Source organism: Diceros bicornis, chromosome 14, assembly GCF_020826845.1.
Source record: "Diceros bicornis minor isolate mBicDic1 chromosome 14, mDicBic1.mat.cur, whole genome shotgun sequence".
Classification (NCBI taxonomy): Eukaryota; Metazoa; Chordata; class Mammalia; order Perissodactyla; family Rhinocerotidae; genus Diceros; species Diceros bicornis.
The window spans coordinates 21,488,262-21,506,579 of NC_080753.1; the positions used below are offsets into that span (position 1 = coordinate 21,488,262).

The window sequence follows — 18,318 nt, forward strand, 5'->3', positions numbered from 1 at the left end:
CATGCTATGGCCGACACCCACATACAAAACAGAGGAAGACTGGCACAGATGTTAGCTCAAGGCTAATCTTCCTCAAGCAAAAAAAAAAAAAAGATGATGATTAGCAGCAGATGTTAGCTCAGGGTGAATCTTCCTAGGCAGGAAAAAAAAAAAATTTCCCAATGAAACACTCCAGCCAGTTCAGCCTACAGGAAAGTCCCAAGTCAAGGAGCACCAGCTATACCCAAGGAGCTTCTAGCCAGTTTTAGCTGCCCCACCCCAAGCCCCTAGATACAGGCAGAAAGCCAAAGATCAAAAGACATTTGAGGAAACATCCAATATGAAAGACAGAGAACAAAACAAACAAAAGAAACTTAAACACTGGACAGGAACAAAAAAAACCTATAAAAACAAAACAAAACCATCATTAATAGCCTCGGAGAAATAAGAGAAGCTATTCATTAAATGAGATGTTAAAAACTTGAATACATTTAGAAAAGGGCTCTGAGAAATTCAAAATATGATAGTAGAAATTTAAAAACTGAATAAAGATAAAATTCAGAAAATCTCCTAACAATAAATCAAAAAGTCAATTAAGACAGAAAACCAGAGAGGAATAAATAAGAAAATTCAAGGTTCATAAAAACAGATCAATGAAAAGGATGAAATTTTTAAAAATGTCAAAATAATTTCCCAGAATTGAAGGCCATGAGTCTCCAGAATGAAAAGATCCACCAAGTACCTAGCATAGTGGTTGAAAACAAACCCACACCAAGAAACAGGCATGTGAAAAAGAGAAGATTGCACAAGCTTCCAGAGAAAGAAAAAACCAGGTTTCCTATTAACATCCTGAATGGCACAGGAGGTCTCAATAGCAACAATGGAAACCAAAAGACATTGGAGCGCTGCCTTCAAAACTGAACAAAAACCATTTCAATTTGGAATTCTATACCCAGCTATACGATTAATCAAATAAGAGAGTAGACAGTAATTTACAGATACGTAAGGTCTTAAAAATTCCATCTCCCATGAACCCTTCCTCAGAAAGCTACTGAAGGATATGCTTCACTAACAAGGGAGTAAACCAAGAAAGAGGAGATCCAAGGGACTTTCCACGGTGACAGTGAAGGGACATCAAGAGAACTTGCTGTAAACAAGATCTAAAGAGCCATCAGTCTAGACTAAAACATTCAGAAGTTCCAGGGAAGACTTCTTCAAAAAGATAAGAATAGCTAAAATTTGACCAGATTTCAGGAGATTTACACAGTTAGTACACAGTCAAGTTGAATTAGTGCTAAGTAATCAGAAAATTTAGCAACTGAATAAAAAAAGTATTAAGTCAAAGAAAAATAAAATACTGTGCAGTAATTATAAGGCACTTTGTGGCTCAGCAATGACTCCAGTTTACACAGTCATAAGGTAAACCATGAATAAGGAGCTAACCAAACTACAATGGAAGTTTGATAACATACAACGATAATGGAAGATGGAGGAATGGAAAGAGTATGTGTGCATGACAGAGGCAGAGAGTGTGACAGCGCCAAATACTCAAATTCTAGGCAGAATAACACCTAAAACCGAAAAAAAAACCAACATGTAACAAGTGTCTTAGCAATAAAGATAAAAACAAAGAGCCATAATTGAAGCCTCTAGAGAGCAAGTGAGGAGGGGCATGACTATTTTTCTTACTAAGACTTACAGGACTATTTAACTCCTGAATCAAGACCTTAAAATTCTATTTCTAACTATTAGAGAAGGAGGAGTGAGATGTAAGGGTGCTAATGGACTCAACAGTGTTTTGTTAGGTTTGGCGATTCTCTGGCACGCAGACACACTAAGAACACAGACTGTATACACCATGTATTACGGGGAGGGAGGGAGGCAGTACTGATGACAGTCTATGTCAAGCTAAGTACAGAATCGCAAAGAAGTTTTAAAAATTACTGACTACGTGTCTGATTTCTTTCTAGGACTGCTAGGCAACATGAAATTTTTACATGCTGTACTTTACTGACAGGTACTAAAGACTAATGAAGGTAGAAGGCCTAACTTCAAACAAAACTATGAATTAATAAACATAGAAAAGAAACCACTTAATTACTCAATCTGCTGATTTAACTTCCCTATTACAGAAATCTCTAGGATCTATACATTCAGGACTCAAGTTTCAAACTGTTTACCCTAAAAGAAGCAAAAGCAAACCACTTAATGTTCTCTTTCCTGATACTTCTAAGGACAATAAACAAAGTGAAAGACTCATTCTACTATATGACAGCTTACCTGCAGAATTCTGTCCTGGGAAGCTGGCGTTCGTGGCGTTCTAAGGGCAATGCTGTTGTTGGTGACATTGTACTCGGACAAAAGAGTACTGGAAGCAGAGTTTGTTATGCCAGATTCCTCAGCAGTCTGACGTGCAATTTCACTTGCTTGGCCTACTTTTACAACTTCCTGAAGTTCTGCATCTGAAATCTAAAATGACACAATTATCACAGTAAGCAATATTTTAACCAGAGAACAACACAGCTTAAAACTTCCATATTCCAGAAAGACTAATTGCTGAAGCTGTGTGATGAGTACAGAGGGGTTCATTGTACTACTCTCTTTACTTTTTGTAGGTTTGAAAATTTCCCTAATAAATTTCTTAAAAGTCTTCCCTATATAATGTGGGGGGAAAAAATTCCAGATATGATACAGTATCAAGCTGCAAAGTCTTATATTATATCTACATACTGAAGTTCTTTCAAACCAACACATTACTATACCAAGAACATAAAATAATAGTTTGTACAAAACTACTTATCAACAGCGGAGAATGACTGAAAACCAATTAAAACATCATATACACAGAGAAGAGTCCACTAAGCCACAAGAGCCCTAAGAAAATCAAAAGGTATTATTCTTAATTTTACCAAAATAAATATCCTAAGGAGTACTAAGAAAAAAAATTACAGGCAAAATCTCAATTTAAGAAATATCACTACTAGGAGTGGCAGCATCTGACACAATTATTTTGTTTGTGACCAAGAATCTTGTGTTGATGTAGCCAGGGCACTCACTGGGGAAAGAAGCTCCTCTCACCTCCTAAGTCCATCCCTCCATTAAACTGTCCAATTCTACAGAGTGTACTACTCAAAACAAAGCAAGAGTTTATTGAAAATTCCATGTTTCTCACCAACTATAATTAAGTCAAAGGAACAGAGCCTGTGATAAGCTGAATGAGGGAATGTTTCTCTCTCTCGTCTCTGCAACTCCCACACTGATTTTCACAGCTGTTGTCTCAAAGAGAAGTATGCCACAACAAAGCATTCCCTAAAAGAAAGCAGTCTCAAGTCCACACACCAAACTGACACCTTTTTCCTGGTCAGCTACAAACAAGAGGCCTGGAGCCCTAACCTGCTGACAAATTGCTAAGAGCTGACAACTACTTACTACACCATCAATGAGCAGTTTAAGGCCTGATATAATAATTTATACAGAGAAGCTGTTCCTCATTTATCATACTATAACACATGACTTATTTTTATGTGGCTCATCTGTTACACCGCTAATTTCTTAAGGGCACCCAGCACCTAGCAAAAGCCTGGCACACAGGCCTGCAAATATTTGCTGAATAAATGATAAGGATATGAGTTCACACAACGTAAAAATTGCTTTTATCAGATTACCTGAGGGGCAGGAAGTACTAGTTTGCTTCTCTTTTTAGTAAATTCAGAAACACCACTAGTTTGAAGAATAGCTGAGGGTAAATCAGATTCTTTTTTTCTTTTCAAATGCTGCTTGTCTTTTTTTCTATCTCTTCCTTCTTTTTCACTGTCATGGATCAGGTAGAGAAGAGATTTTTAAGTTACATATAGACAATAACATTGAAAGCCATAAAAATACTCATACACTTGAACAAAATAATCCCATTTCTAAGAAAATTACTAACAAAAAGACAACAACTATACACATTAAGCCATTATCTACCCACTATATTCAAGAGGAATGCAGACTTAGAATAGCAATAGAATTATTAGGAAAATCGGATATACTAAGTAATTTAAGTACTAAGTATTAAAACTATGTAACTATAAAGGCTATGATGATAAGCAAAATGTTACATATGATGTCAAATAAAAACATAAAACTATTCCTATATCATGAATTATAGTCACATAAAAATATGTATGCACATAGGAAAATGAGGAAGACAAGTATACAAAAAGGAAAACAATTATATGAAGGGGAGAGAATTAAAACATCATGAATTTTTAAATTCCCTTGAAAACTGTTTTAATTCACAAATTTTTTTAAAAGGATAGTTAACTTCTAACAAATAACACTAAAAAGTTGTTAAGAAGTCTAAAACCAGGCTCAAAGCTGTCTTTTAAAGCTCCGGGAAGGCCTCCTCCCCCTCCGCATGTCATCCCCTTCCCCCACCTAGTCTACTCCTTCCGGGTGATTTGTTTTCCTCTTCAGTCTCTTTATTTGTACAGGCTACCTAAAGCAAAGTCCTAATTTGTGAAATACATACAATGGAGTGCATCCAAGAAAATCGTGTTCACAGTGGCTGACATCTGCTGTTGAGTAACAATTCATGTCAATAGAAATGGAAGGTCAATCAGGGAGTAGAAAACTAAAAATCTGACAATCATAAAAGGTTTCCCCATAATATTCCAATGTAAAAATTAAAGAAAGTCTAAAAATCCCTAAAAATAGGCAAAATCCTCTGCACCCTAAAATAAACATTTTATGAATATACTTACTTATCCCCATTAAGTAAAAAAGATTTAAGAATGCATCGGTAATTTTTTCTTTGAATTTCATTTTAAGAAAAACAATATAAAATTTTCACTAGAAAAGACTAAAAAAATGAGACCAGATTTTCACAAATTCCTTCAGGCCATTAGTAAAACAACTAACCTGTTTACAAATGTACATAAATGTTGAGATTGTGACCCAGTGAGCAGACAGTTCACTAAGGGCCAAGTGCTGAGATCTCAAGAGTCGCAAACAGCATTCTGCACTAAAAACATGACAGCCAGGTCACTGGTTTTCTCAGGAAAGTGAATCCATTAAATAAATAAAAGCATTATGTAGGCCACATTGTGCCTAACAAAAATCTGGCTCTGACAAGGATAATACTTGGCCCTCCATAAAATTCCTACTATACTTGCCCATTTTCAAAATCAGAAAGACAACTTACGATCTTAGCTCTCCATCAAGATCCTGTTGTCTTAATTTTCTGAAATCTGCATCAAGAGCCTGGTAGTTTTCCTCAGAAGTATCATAGAAACCAAGAGCAGGCTTTTTTTCAAATGGGATTTCAGCATTATAATCAACTCCTCTCTTCTTTTTTCTTTTCTTCTGAATTTCTATGCCAGCTGCTCGCAGTTCTCTTCTCTTTTGCAGGGCAGCAAGACGCCTGCAGGAAAAGAATGTAGGATCATCTTGAAAATCATACACCATGGGGAAGGGATGGATCATCCAATTGAGTTAAGAAAACTATCTGGTTATTTGGCAAAGAAATATTTACTTAAATCCTCACCTCATACCATTCACTAAAATATATTCCAGTTTTGATTCAAAGGTACATACACACTAACACAAAAAGAAAAACCAGAAGGAACTGTAAGTAAATATGTATCTTATCTCTGGAAGAGAATGTACCCACTTATTACAAACTAAAGGCAAAAGATCAGCAGCTTTGAATTTCTAATTTTATATCTCTGTAGCACTATTTTTTTAAAAATCATAAAACAAAATTAAAAGGCAAGTAATAGGAAAAAATAATTGAAATTAATATTCGGAATGGTGAGATATCTACGCAAGTTTCTAAAAAATGCATCCCAAGAGAAAAAAAGAAGAAAAGGAAATAGACAGTCCACTAAGGAAAAAAATGCAAAAAGCTAAAATGACAAAAGGTGGACTTAATAATTAAAGAGTCACACATCTGTAGAAGTGGAGGTGTAGTGACGTACACCTTAAATTTTTACAATGTTGTAAACCAATGTTACTGCAATAAACAAAAAATAAAAAATAAATAAATAAATAAATAAATAAATCAAGTACCATTTCTACATATCTGATTAAGTGTTCAGTTTTTTGTTTCAATGGCAAGGGTGCAAAAGTGGACAGTCTCCCACAACGGTAATGAGAAAGTAAACTGCTACAGCCTTCCCCAAAGAGAATTTGGAAATACACATTAAAACCCTAAAGTTTTTCACAGTTTTTACCTAATAATTTCACTCCTCAGCCCTTAACCTGAGGAAATAAATAAGAACACGAACAAGGCCTTGGCTACGAGACTGTTCACGGAGCACTGTTTCTAAGAGTGGACAACTGCACACAATCTAACCGTCCAACAATAAGAAATTAGTTAAGAGAATTTATAACACAGCTATAAGATAGGATACTATACAGTCATCTACATAATCTTTAAAAAACCTGTTGATAAATAAATGGCAAGCAATAGGATATATTGGAGCATATGAGGAAGCCATTTGGTATAAAACTAATTCAGCCTGACCTTGTTTTTCTAAAAGGGCCTGTGGCCTTTGAACATACATTGTTTATCTTCTTAAGCAACTAACATGTCCCAAAGACAAGAACAAATGCCCTTAAAGTAAGGATGCAACTTCCCCCACAATGGCATTTCCTTAAGGGTAAGCATTTCTCCCTAGGCTAGGATTTGATTGCTGCACTCATCCTGTGACCACCAACTTAAGACAACAGACTTGCTACCTGCTGTGCCCATCGAGACAGCAGACCTGATACCTGTGGTGTCCATCAATCGCTATGCCAACAGGGCAATCTCATGACCACTGTAAAAGGGACTTTGCAGTCATACGTGATACATGCTCTTTGACGGTATATAACCACTCTGTACAGCCCCACTGCTTTGGAGTGCTCCATTCCTTTGTGAAAGGACTCTCCCAGGCTATATGGTCCTCAAATTTGGCTCATAATAAACTCACCCCAATTTTGATTTACAGATTGTTATGGATTATTTGCGTCGACACTGTAAATCTACTCTGACGTGGAAAAATACCCAAGACACACTGCTGTGTATAAAATGTTACAAAGTTTACACGCTATGGAGCAACAGGCAAAAATTACATGCATATCTATCAGTGAATATATAGAGGGGGAGATGTGAAGGACACCCATCAAAATATGAACAGTGATAATTACTGGAGGTTGGAATTTCACTTAATTTTACTTTTTTCTTTGTACTTTCCCATGATGCTATAATTTTAATGATGAGAAAAGTTATTCACAATACTAAAGGAGGGAAAATCAAGTTACAAAACAGTATAAAGGAACAACTTTCAGCATGAGGCTCAGCAGACCCACTCTGCAGTGAAACTCCTGAAAATTAGTAAAAAATATATATTTACATTAAGTCTCTAGAAAGGACCCTAAGAAGATACAGCAAACAAAGAAACATTTATTCAAGAAAATCTACTAAAATTCGGTAAGAAAAGTGAGAGTCTGTGATATTTAAATCAAGACCCATTCCCTCGCTCTCTTCCCCCTCCCAGCTCAGGGAAGCAGAAACTCTACTCCACACTGGTGCAGCCAAAACACAGGGCTCTCTCTCCTCTCCAGCTCCCAGTAGGAGGGCTTTTATTCCAGAAGAGGCAGGATGTCAGCATTTCTCATCCTGCCTCCAGATACCTGCTGCACAGGCTAAGAGTGGCCGAGAAGTAGAGGCTGTCTTCTTCTGCCCAGACAGAGGCTCTACTTTGAGCACAGTGCTGCTGAGAATACCGGAGGCCCAAAAGCCTTTGCCCCAGCTTGTGGGATGAGGGTTCCACACTGGGTGAGGCAAGCCAAGGAGACCTCGGGCAGCTGCCCACACCACCACCTCTCCAACCAAGCAATCAGCTCCTAAAGTAGGCGTGTCACTCAGAGACAAGCACATCAGACTAGGGGTAGAACAGAGAACTCCAAATCTCTCCCCAAAGAAACTGCCTTCATTTGCAACAGAGTACAGAGACGTTCAGGCCTAAGGGCACTCTCAAAACAACGAAGTTGTGGTGAAAGGAAAATGGGAAGAAACCGATAGATTCATTGGAGATATAGGTTAAACTGCTGCCAGAGAGAAACAAAGAAAGAGCAAAGTGAGAGGAGCCCTCCTGGGGTCAGAACAAATATCAAACACTGACCTCAGAAACTACCCCTTCAAAGGAGCCCAAATTTGACTGGATCAGTTTGTGGAGCAATTTATGCCCCAAGACACTGTTGAAAACAATACAGCAATCAGCTGCCAACTAGTAGACTTTAACAGATGAGTGTAGCCAGGGGCAAAGATGGTCAAAGAAAGTCCTGTCAAAACCACATCATCCCAGGGTGACTGTGGGCATACCCAAGACTGTGCCCTCAGGAGAACATCAGAGGTTTCACATTTCTCCGGGGAGGAAAGGGGATAACAGACTTCACTAATAATCCAGCCAGTCACTAAACAAGCAAATAACAATAACAAGGAGGGGGTGGGGGGAACATAGCACCCAGAATTGCTACAATATATCATCTCAAGTGTCCAGTTCCCAACAAAAAAATTTAGGACATGCAAAGAAACAAGACAGCATGACCCATATACCAGAAAAAAACAGAAACTGCCTGTGAGCAAGCAGAAGTCAGATTTAACAGAGTTCCAAGGAGCCATTATAAATATGTTCAAAGAACAAAAGGAAATCATGATGAAAATGTCCATCAAATAGAGAAAATCAATAAAGAGACAGAAATGATTGGAAAGAAATGAAATAGAAATTCTGGAGTCGAAAAGTATAAAGCTGAAATAAAAACTTCACTCTAGGGGCCCAACAGTCGATTTGAACTAACAGAAGAATCAGCAAACTTGAGGACAGATGGATAAAGATTATGCAATCCAAAGAAAAGAGAAAAAAGAATGAAGAAATATGAAAAGAGCCTTGCAGAATGTGGAACACCATTAAGTGACCATATGCACAATAGGAATACCAAAATGCACAACAGGAATACCAAAAGGAAAGGAGAAAGAGGAGAATAAAATATTAGAAAAATAATGGCTGAAAATTTCCCAAATTTATCGAAAATGATTAACCTACACATCCAGGAAGCTCAACGAACTCCAAGATAAACATAAAGAAATTCACAAACAGAAATACCATATTAAAGATGCTGAAAGCCAAAGACAAGGAGAAAATCTTGAAAGCAGCAAGAGAAAAATGATTCATCACTTACAAGGGCACCCCAATAAGATTAACGAATAACTTTTCATCAAAACAGTAGACAGTATGATCCGATCTCACACAAATGTTACTGCATGTGTACACACACAAAAACGTACATCTACGTTAAGAGAGAGAAAGGCTTGGAAAGACATTTCAAAAGTAAAGTAATTTCATTCTTTAAATAAAGGAAATAATGACTTTAAGTGACATGAGAAAACCTTTACAATATAATACTAAGTGACTATAACCAAGCTATACATAGCATTATATCAATGATGCCAGAAAAAGAAAACAGTACAACACTGAAGGAGAAGTGTATTACTTTTATAATTAGTAAAAAGCTTTGTTATAGGGGCCAGCCCAGTGGCACAGCAGTTAAGTTCCAGCACTCCGCTTTGGCAGCCCAGGATTCGTGGTTTCAGATACCGGGCGCGACCTGCACACTGCTTAACAAGCCATGCTGTGGTAGGTGTCCCACATATAAAGTAGAGGAAGATGGGCACAGATATTAGCCCAGGGCCAATCTCCCTCAGCAAAAAGAGCAGGATTGGCAATGGACGTTAGCTCAGGGCTAATCTTTCTCACAAAAAAAAAAAAAAGCTTTGTTATAAAACAGATCTGTAATTTAGCATTCGATGTAAACAGCCCTGCACCGCATTTTGCATACAGACCAATCTAGTCTACTACAAGACAAATGTATGACACAAATTAAAAAGATGTGTAGATTCTACAAGAAAATCTACAACAAAGTGTAGGGTAAATTTAAATCTGCAAAAATTTATTTAAAGCAAGCAATACCAGCCACACTTGCGGATTTTTCATATACGCACTTGCCATATCCCTGGCCCAACCCACACGGTTAAAAAGCTCAAAAAATTTGGTCCCCAAACAACCATGGACAAAAATAGAGAAGTGAATTTTTTTCAACTTACTCACATTACTTAACCCTAATTAGTGTACAGAATAGAAAGGTGACTGAGACTGGGCAGAAAATTTAGTACCTCCTTTTGGTTTCTGTTTACTGTCCCAAGCCAGTCATACTCCCATCCTAAGTGACTATTCTGGGCTCGTGATTGGCCAGCTATGCCAAGCATCCTCAGGCATGAAAGACTCTTCCATCCCAGGATCTGGCACTCCAAAGTAATTACTGGGGAGACCATCAACACAATGCTAGTCATCAGGTCAGGAAGCACTTCCCAACTTGGAGACCAAACAAGGCAGCTGTGTAGGCTAGAGAGGTTATTCCAAAATGCCTGAATTCCAAAAGCTAATAAGCTCTTATACAGTTCAGCTTTTCTCTTTATCCACTTCATCTCAGTTTCTGGGCCATCAGGAAAAATGTCAATCATGAATCCAACCAAAAGGAAAAAGGAAGAGGAAAGTGAAGGAAACCTTGAGTAGAGGGCAGTACTGAATTCTACTCACTTTTTAAATGAAAATTTCTGTGAGAGCCTAAAATTTGGTTCAAGGCTCATTAACTCCCTCTATGTTCAGCTGAGTTTCCTGTTTCACAGCCCGTGCCTGCCCAACACTAATCAAGGAGAGTCACTAACCGGCAGTCATGCAAAAGTCACAGAGCCTTGCGTGTCCTCTAGGCATCTGACCCCCAGATGGCTACAACAAATGAAGCTCTCCTATGCTAACAGAACAAATCCAACACACCAGGTGAACCATCTGGGTATTACTTCTGCCACGTCTTACAAAATTTTTTTAAATATGTATTTTTTTTCTATAACCATTCTGAAATGGTTAGGGGAAAAAAATATATGACTTTTCCAAAGTAATAAAGAAACCAAAGAATATCAGCAAAATTGGAATTGGGCAATTCTTACTTACCCAACAGGGTTGATAAATCATGCAGTTTTATCAGACATGAGGATGCAGAGACTAACTGTTCAACTATGGAGGGAAACAACCATACCTTGCTTCTTCCAGCTGCTTCTCTCGTGCTTTCCTCTTGGCTTTCTTTCCCTGAGTATTAGCCAGGCGGGCTCTAGCTTCAGAAAGCATCTCAAGTTCATCTGCAAAAATAAAGAAAAGAAAAACTAAGCTCTTCTCCAACAGAAGCCAAGTATGTGAGACACACTCTAGTGGTTAAGATGAGAAAAACCATACATATAATCATTATATGGTGTAGCCTAATGGAAATAGCTTGGGTTTTTGAAGTCAGAGAAACCTAAGTTAAAAGCCAGGTCCACCACTTGCTAATTATGTAACCTCACATAATTTATTTACCCTCCCTGAGCCTGTTTCATCATCTATAAAATGGGAATAACAATTCCTACTTTACAGGGATGTTGAGAAGAGCTAAGTAAAATTAAATAGGTAAAGCATCTAGCAAGTATTCATTAAACAGTGGCTAAAACTATCATATCCTTCATTATCATCAACTAACTGGCACAGAGAAATTGTGAAACATTATAAAAACTATTAATTATAAGGGAATTGATAATCTTCATTAAATACACCTTTTTTTCCTCAAAACTATTTCTCTCCCTCCAATATATTTTCCATGGCTCCCCAAAGTAGAATAAATTTCATTACTGATGCCTATTCCTATACAAGGCTGTCCAATGGAATCACAAGGGCACTTTTAAAAAAACTCAGATTCCAGGATTACCTCCCCACTCCCCGACTTACTGACTCGGATCTCCTGGGGAGGCCTTCACACCTGTATTTTTAAAAGTTTGCCATGTGACAATGACGCAGACAGCCTAGCCACAGCCTGCCTTTGAGAACCACTACCTTCACACTTTTAAATTTCAAAAACTCAACAAACATTCACTGAATGCTTCACAACAATCCTGTAAGGTAAGACAGACATTATTGTTCTCCATCTGGCAGGAAAGAGAATCAAAGCTCAGAGAGATTGATATGACTTGCCTAAGGTCAAATCGCTAGTAAATGGCAGATATGGGTCTAAAATCCAGTTCCTCTGATTCCTGATTCAATGTCTCAAGTAAGCATCATAAGTCTCCAACACAGTAATGCAGTGTTGCCTCTTCACAAAGATTACATTACCTGCCTAAAGTCAAAGTAGTAGTTAATAGGAGGACTGGAGCCCAAAATCCTGACTTGTTGCCTCTCTCTGCAGAATGGGAATGAGAACACAGAATCCTCAAGGGCTTACCTCTAGCCTCCAGGAAATCTTTCCAGTAGTTTTACACTGCTTAATTTAATCAATCAATTGAAAAATGAGAAGACAAAAGGACATTGTCCAAAAAGAGGCATTTCTCTATAATAGAAGACTGGACACATTTAGAAAGAGACTTAGAATAACAACTGCAGATAGAATTGGGATTCTAAAAAGTCAGAGGAGTTTACAAAGGAAATAAAGGAGTTCAAAGAGGCCTAAGGAGTCTCTGGTTACCAAAGAAACGAATTTCTCACAAGCATACACTTACCCTCGTCCATATCAATTGGATCAGGCCGTGCTGGTTTTGTTTCTGGATTTGGATCTATTTCTCCAGGTTTAAGTTTTCGTGGATCATCTGTTGTTTCCTCTTCATTGTCTCTTTGGGCAGCTTTATCCCTAGAGAAGAGCCCAGAGGCGTTAGTCTTAGAAAGACAACATTTAGTCCTAGAAATAGCAGGTTTCCTAGTGCTGGCACTCTTTTCTTTCAAAGCCCAATGGATAGGCATTAACAAAATAATGCATTTCTACTACTGCTTCACCTGAAAGAGATGGTATTAAAATTCTCTCTAATTTTAGTGAGTGTTTCTATTCACCATGAAATAGGATCCAAGCAGCTCCTTAAGCACAAATGCAGTTACAGCCAAATAAACTTTCAGTGAAGAACCAAGATGTTCCAATGGTCAACTCTCAGCAGTATGATTATGAGTGACTTTTATTTGCCTTTTTACTATTTTTTCTCAGATCTTCTATGATGAACATGTATAATTTGTATAATATTTTTAAATTATTCTTTTAAAAAGTATATAACAGATGACATAACTTTGATCAACCACATGAAATCAGGAGTACATACTCCAATAGCTTTAGCTCTTTTGGCTTTACTCAGATCTGTAACTAAATGTTTAAAGACAGAACATGTTTATTCAGCCTCATTCAGAAGATATACACACATTTTAATACCGCTTTTGAAGATTCACTTACAGAAGAAATTCATAGTGTTCCAAGCACTGGGCAGCTGTTCTTCCAATGATTGGAGCAATGGTCCTCCACTGAGTTGGCATCAACTTGGCCAAGTGCAAGAGTTTTTCCTCTTCTTCTCTGGACCATTCTGTTTTCTTAATGCTTGGATCCAGCCACTCATACCTATTAAAAAGACACCACTTTAGACATTAATCAGTCACCTAGTATAAATATCCTATTTACACACTAGATACACTGACTTCCAGTGTCTAAAAAACACAAGCTAACTCTCATCCTTCAATTACAAAAGCTGTTATTTTCTTAGAACAGAATATTCACTGTTTGGTTAAACTTACCCCATTCAACATTCCCCATCTCACCAAATGCTAATGTATTTTAATTATGCAAGGTTAACAATGCTTAAAAAAGATAACTTGACTGAAACATGATCATATGCCTTCTTTCTCAACTATCAATTGTTTTCATTTACTTTACACTGTGTTAGAGGTTTTGAAATTATTAGTAAATAAGACAATATCACCTCATATTTTTATAGTGTTTCTGGTTTTCACAACACTTTCTCACACCACCTTTGGCTTACTTCTTTAAGCATTTGACTTACACTCACTAAATGCTTTTCAGTATCATATGCTTTTGTTTGGTGTGTTTTTAAATTTAAGTAAAACTACTATGTCATCCTCTGTCTTTTCTAATGCCCCACCCAACCCATCTTTTCCAACCAGTCTAATTAGCTGGATGAGAGGCTGGCAAACAAGATTTAAGCCTTCCTTAACACAGGGGCAGGACCTTAGCTCCACTAAGAAAAGCAGAAATCCGAACCACTTCTTCAGGCTGAGGACCACCTTCCTCTTTGGGGTCCAACCTCTACATTCTGATCCTTTCCCCCTACCCAGCTGCCTAGGAAATTAGGTCACTCTTGTACAATCTAAAATATGATTCTAGTACACGTGGGTCAGGGCTAGGGCCAGATCACTCATACCCAAACCACATGTAAACGGCTTAATGTGTCCACTACCTTGTGACTTAAAAGGGGAAACCTCAAGTGTAGTGTTGGGTTACGTCATATTGCGGGGTGGCAAATATAAAAGATTTCAACTGTGTTAATGAGGACACTCAACTATTGTGAACTAGCCTAGAAAATTAACCATTATTTATCATCTATTTCTTTGGGAAAGTAAGTTCTAAGACAACCAACTTACAAACTTTTAGAACACATCCACTTATAAGCTGGGATCCATTTGTACCTAAAAGTATATTTATTTTATGCTTCACAAAGCACTCTCAAACACATTAACTCATTTGAGCCTCATATCTCCATCAGTTAGGGCCAAGTACTATTATCCCTAACAAGGAGAAAACAGGGGCACGATACAGGGTGATCCTAAGATGCATAAGATCACAGAGGAAGCAAGTGACAGCTAAGTCTTAAACCTAAATTCCCATCTCCCACTCCATACTTTCTGTTATATCACAATGCCTGCTTTCTTTGGTAAGGTTCAAAGAACTGACATTTTGTTCATCATAATGAAGGTCATTTACTGTTTTCCACTCATTAACTGGTACATACCATCTGGCTTTGCACTGCTTTGCTGATTTTCTATGCAGCAATGAGGCAATCCTAGACCACTGGTTTTTCCCATATTTCATTACCGCTGCTTTCAGAATTTCATCCTAAAAAATTGTCAAAGAAAAACAGTATATTCAATCACAAAACTCCAAGCAAGAAAAGACAAAATTTAAATTAACTCTAACAGGGTTGCTAGGGAGAAAGAGAGAGAAACACACACACACTCACACACACACCCCGCCTAGGTTTAAACAGAAAGTACAAAAACCTCATTCTAGCAAGCCAGAATCAGCCAAATGCAAGAAATTAGGGGGAAATCCCTTAGGATATCCTACCCTCCCTTACACACAACACTCCCCCAATAAATTGGGAGTGGGTACAGCCCAATCTGAGAGACCCTATTTGATAGAGATTAACAAAAAGTATTCTCCAATGTGTAGCTGTCATTCTCTTCAAAAGAGTACAGCTCATTCACTTATTCATTCATTCAGAAAACATTTCCTGAACACCTACCTTGTACCGGGTCTTGGGTACTTGGGGAAAAAGAATCGAATAGGCCACATCCAGCCCTCAAGAAGCAAGTCAAGACCCTGGTGAATCCACTCTCCAATCCAGGCTTCCTGTCTCCAGTTTACAAATGGCATTTTCTCTCCAGTCCCATAACTCTTACTCTGACCCAAAAATCCACATCTCAGATCTAACCTAAGAATTAAGTCAGTTCTTACCTCATGGGTCAGTTATGCCTCCAGCCTCCCCCAGTCTCTAGATACTATTTCACCAGGGCACCCACTCCAATATAGAATTCACCATTTCCAGGGAAGCCCAGCAAGCTAAGCCACAGACACCAGGGATAACAGTGCCAGAGATGAATCCACTTGCGGCATTTTACTTTTAGGCGTTTTTCCACATTGAACTCGAGCTACATGGCTCATACATACATGGGCCACTCCACCTCCACCCCCATCATCAGAGATTTAAAAAGACTACAGGGCTTTGGCCACTGCATAGGAATCCTGCTGTTATTTGTTTTTGTACATCTGTCTCTCTCCCAGAAGGCATCTCTTCTCCAATTTAAACAGCCTGTTTCCTGCTCTGCAAGCTCTGAGGCAAGGCTGTCACAGAGTTTATTTGTAACTCTGTTGCAGTACTGCTATACTCAAACACATCTTCAACTAGGTATACATACCAGTTATCTATCCTACTAGATTCATTCCACAAACATCTGCCAAGCAACCTACTTCATATTAGTTACTGATCTAGGTTCTAGGGATAACAATTACAATGCTGTCTGCTGGGGGAAAGAAATAGCAACTAGCACTTACTGAAAGACTACTACACAGCAGACTCTGTTCTAAATGTTCCAAATGTACTGACTCACTTAATCCTCAAGAGAGTAAGTAGTATTATCATCCCTATTAGAAAAATGAGAAAACTGAGGCTGTGAGAGGTTATCAGAAACTTACCAGCAGGCCGGCCCCGTGGCTTAGCGTTTAAGCGCGTGCGCTCCGCTACTGGCGGCCCGGGGTTCAGATCCCAGGCGCGCACCAAGGCACTGCTTCTCGGGCCATGCTGAGGCCGCGTCCCACATACAGCAACTACAAGGATGTGCAACTATGACATACAACTATCTACTGGGGCTTTGGGGGGAAAAAAAGGAGGAGGATTGGCAATAGATGTTAGCTCAGAGCCGGTCTTCCTCAGCAAAAAGAGGAGGATTAGCATGGATGTTAGCTCAGGGCTGATCTTCCTCACAAAAAAAATAAATAAATAAATAAAGTCTAAAAAAAAAAAAAAGAAACCTACCAGCATCACACAGAAGAATGTGATTCTTGCAAAAGGACAAAGCAAAATACAACTAGATGAAAGAGGTGCCATGGACCCCTGAGGGTGCAGTTAATTTTTACAGGGTGAATGGGCAAAAATTCGAAGAAGAGTTTCTGAATTGGGTTTTGAAGGATGGTCAGAAAGACGCCAAGGGGGAAGAGGCAGGAAAAGATATGATGTGCTCCAGAAACCGACAAATACCGCGCACTGTAAACACAAACGGCATTAAAATCTTATTTCTATTTTACTCCCTCTCTTCTGCCCTTTGGCTCACCACTAGCATTATCCGCTACATTTCTGGAAGCAAAGAGACTACTGTAGGCAGTCTGTCCTATCTGGCTTCTATCCAGGCTGAGGCGGAAAGACAAGAAGCGACAGGATCTGTCGGGAGGAGAGACAAGCTATGCCTTGATAACAGATAACCGGAGATGCGGGCAGAAATGGGCTCTTTGAACCTGGCACTCCAGCTGCTTCCCCTCTACAAGCAAGTCAATGAAGCAACAAACTTGTGGCCACAGCACTTGTTTATTTTTTAGTGTCAGAGAGAGACATGGTGCCCGGGCTGAGGGACGGGGGTGTCCCAGAAAACCAACTCTCGCGGATGTCCTATCTCCCCCTCCACACTGAGTTCCTCCAGGGCGGGGGGCGCGTCCTCACTTAACAAATGTTCACGACGGGCCTAACAAGTGCTTGGCAGGTAGTCAGGGGTTAAACCACGGTCCGCCCCCAGACGTGCTCAGATAACAACGGGCCTGGCACCACATAACGGCCCCGAGGATACTCCCCGCTCTGCCCCAGCGGCCGACCCCACTGGGCACATCCTCCACGCCTCCCCGAGCTCCGCGCGCCTGCGCACAAGCTGCCAGAGGGGGCGGAGGGCAGCGGACGGCGGGAAAAGGTAACTTACCTCGGTATTCCTCCACACGCCTCCCTTGATCATAATTCGAGGCATCTTGGTGGCGGGGTGTCTCGGCAAGCGGCCGAGAGGACCTTCAGAAAACTAGTAATGGCGCTGCGGACGCGGAACCCACAGCCACCACTTCCTCCAAGCGCGACCTTCTGCTTTGAAGAGATCTGCGCAGGCGCAAGGGGGTGGAGGGAAGCAGAGTAGCAAGTCTCGCGAGAACTCGGGTGGCTGAAAGGCAGTAAGTACCTTGTTAAAGCCTTAGTCTAGGAAGATTGACTGAAAACCATGAAACTACCCTGACTAAAGTGTCCTACGCCGCGCGTATATCCAAAACAGTTTGGAGGAAACCACGGCTCTCGCGAGATATCGGCGGTGGCTCTTGGCAGGGAATATAGTGGTGGGGTTGGTCGTGACGTCACCTAGTGGCAGAGAGTGGATACATCACGCGTGTGGAGTATCGGGCCAATTGGTCAAGAGTTTTGTTAATTTATTAACTTAGCACTATATTAGGCATTTAACTAATAGGAATTTATTCATAGAATACTCAGGAAAAGGCAATAGCTTAAGCCTAAACTTCCTATCCTGTAAAATAGATAATAATACAGTAGTACCATCCTCATAGGTTGTCCTAAGGATTAAATGCGATCACAAACCTAGCACAGTATCTGATACATAACAACTGCTCAAAAAAGTGGCAGCCGTTATTACAAGAAGGGCAACGCCGGGC

General features: G+C 39.4%; 1 protein-coding gene across 3 annotated transcripts in view; it reads right to left on the reverse strand.

Moving 5' to 3' along the window:
* The window catches only part of CDC5L (cell division cycle 5 like), a 44,350-nt gene extending 26,601 nt beyond the window's left edge, over positions 1-17,749 (reverse strand). Inside the window, exons 1-8 of one of the 3 annotated variants that reach the window (XM_058554238.1) lie at positions 17,592-17,748; positions 14,861-14,964; positions 13,294-13,455; positions 12,581-12,708; positions 11,098-11,197; positions 5,165-5,383; positions 3,645-3,789; positions 2,260-2,448 (exon numbers count right to left, since the gene is read on the reverse strand). In XM_058554238.1, the coding sequence (XP_058410221.1) occupies positions 2,260-2,448; positions 3,645-3,789; positions 5,165-5,383; positions 11,098-11,197; positions 12,581-12,708; positions 13,294-13,455; positions 14,861-14,964; positions 17,592-17,636 (1,092 nt within the window). In that variant the 5' untranslated portion in view covers positions 17,637-17,748. Of the gene's footprint in view, positions 1-2,259; positions 2,449-3,644; positions 3,790-5,164; positions 5,384-11,097; positions 11,198-12,580; positions 12,709-13,293; positions 13,456-14,860; positions 14,965-17,591 lie in introns of all 3 variants that reach the window. The other 2 variants (XM_058554237.1, XM_058554239.1) reach the window with 2 other exon arrangements.
* Between the last annotated feature and the right edge of the window lie 569 nt (positions 17,750-18,318).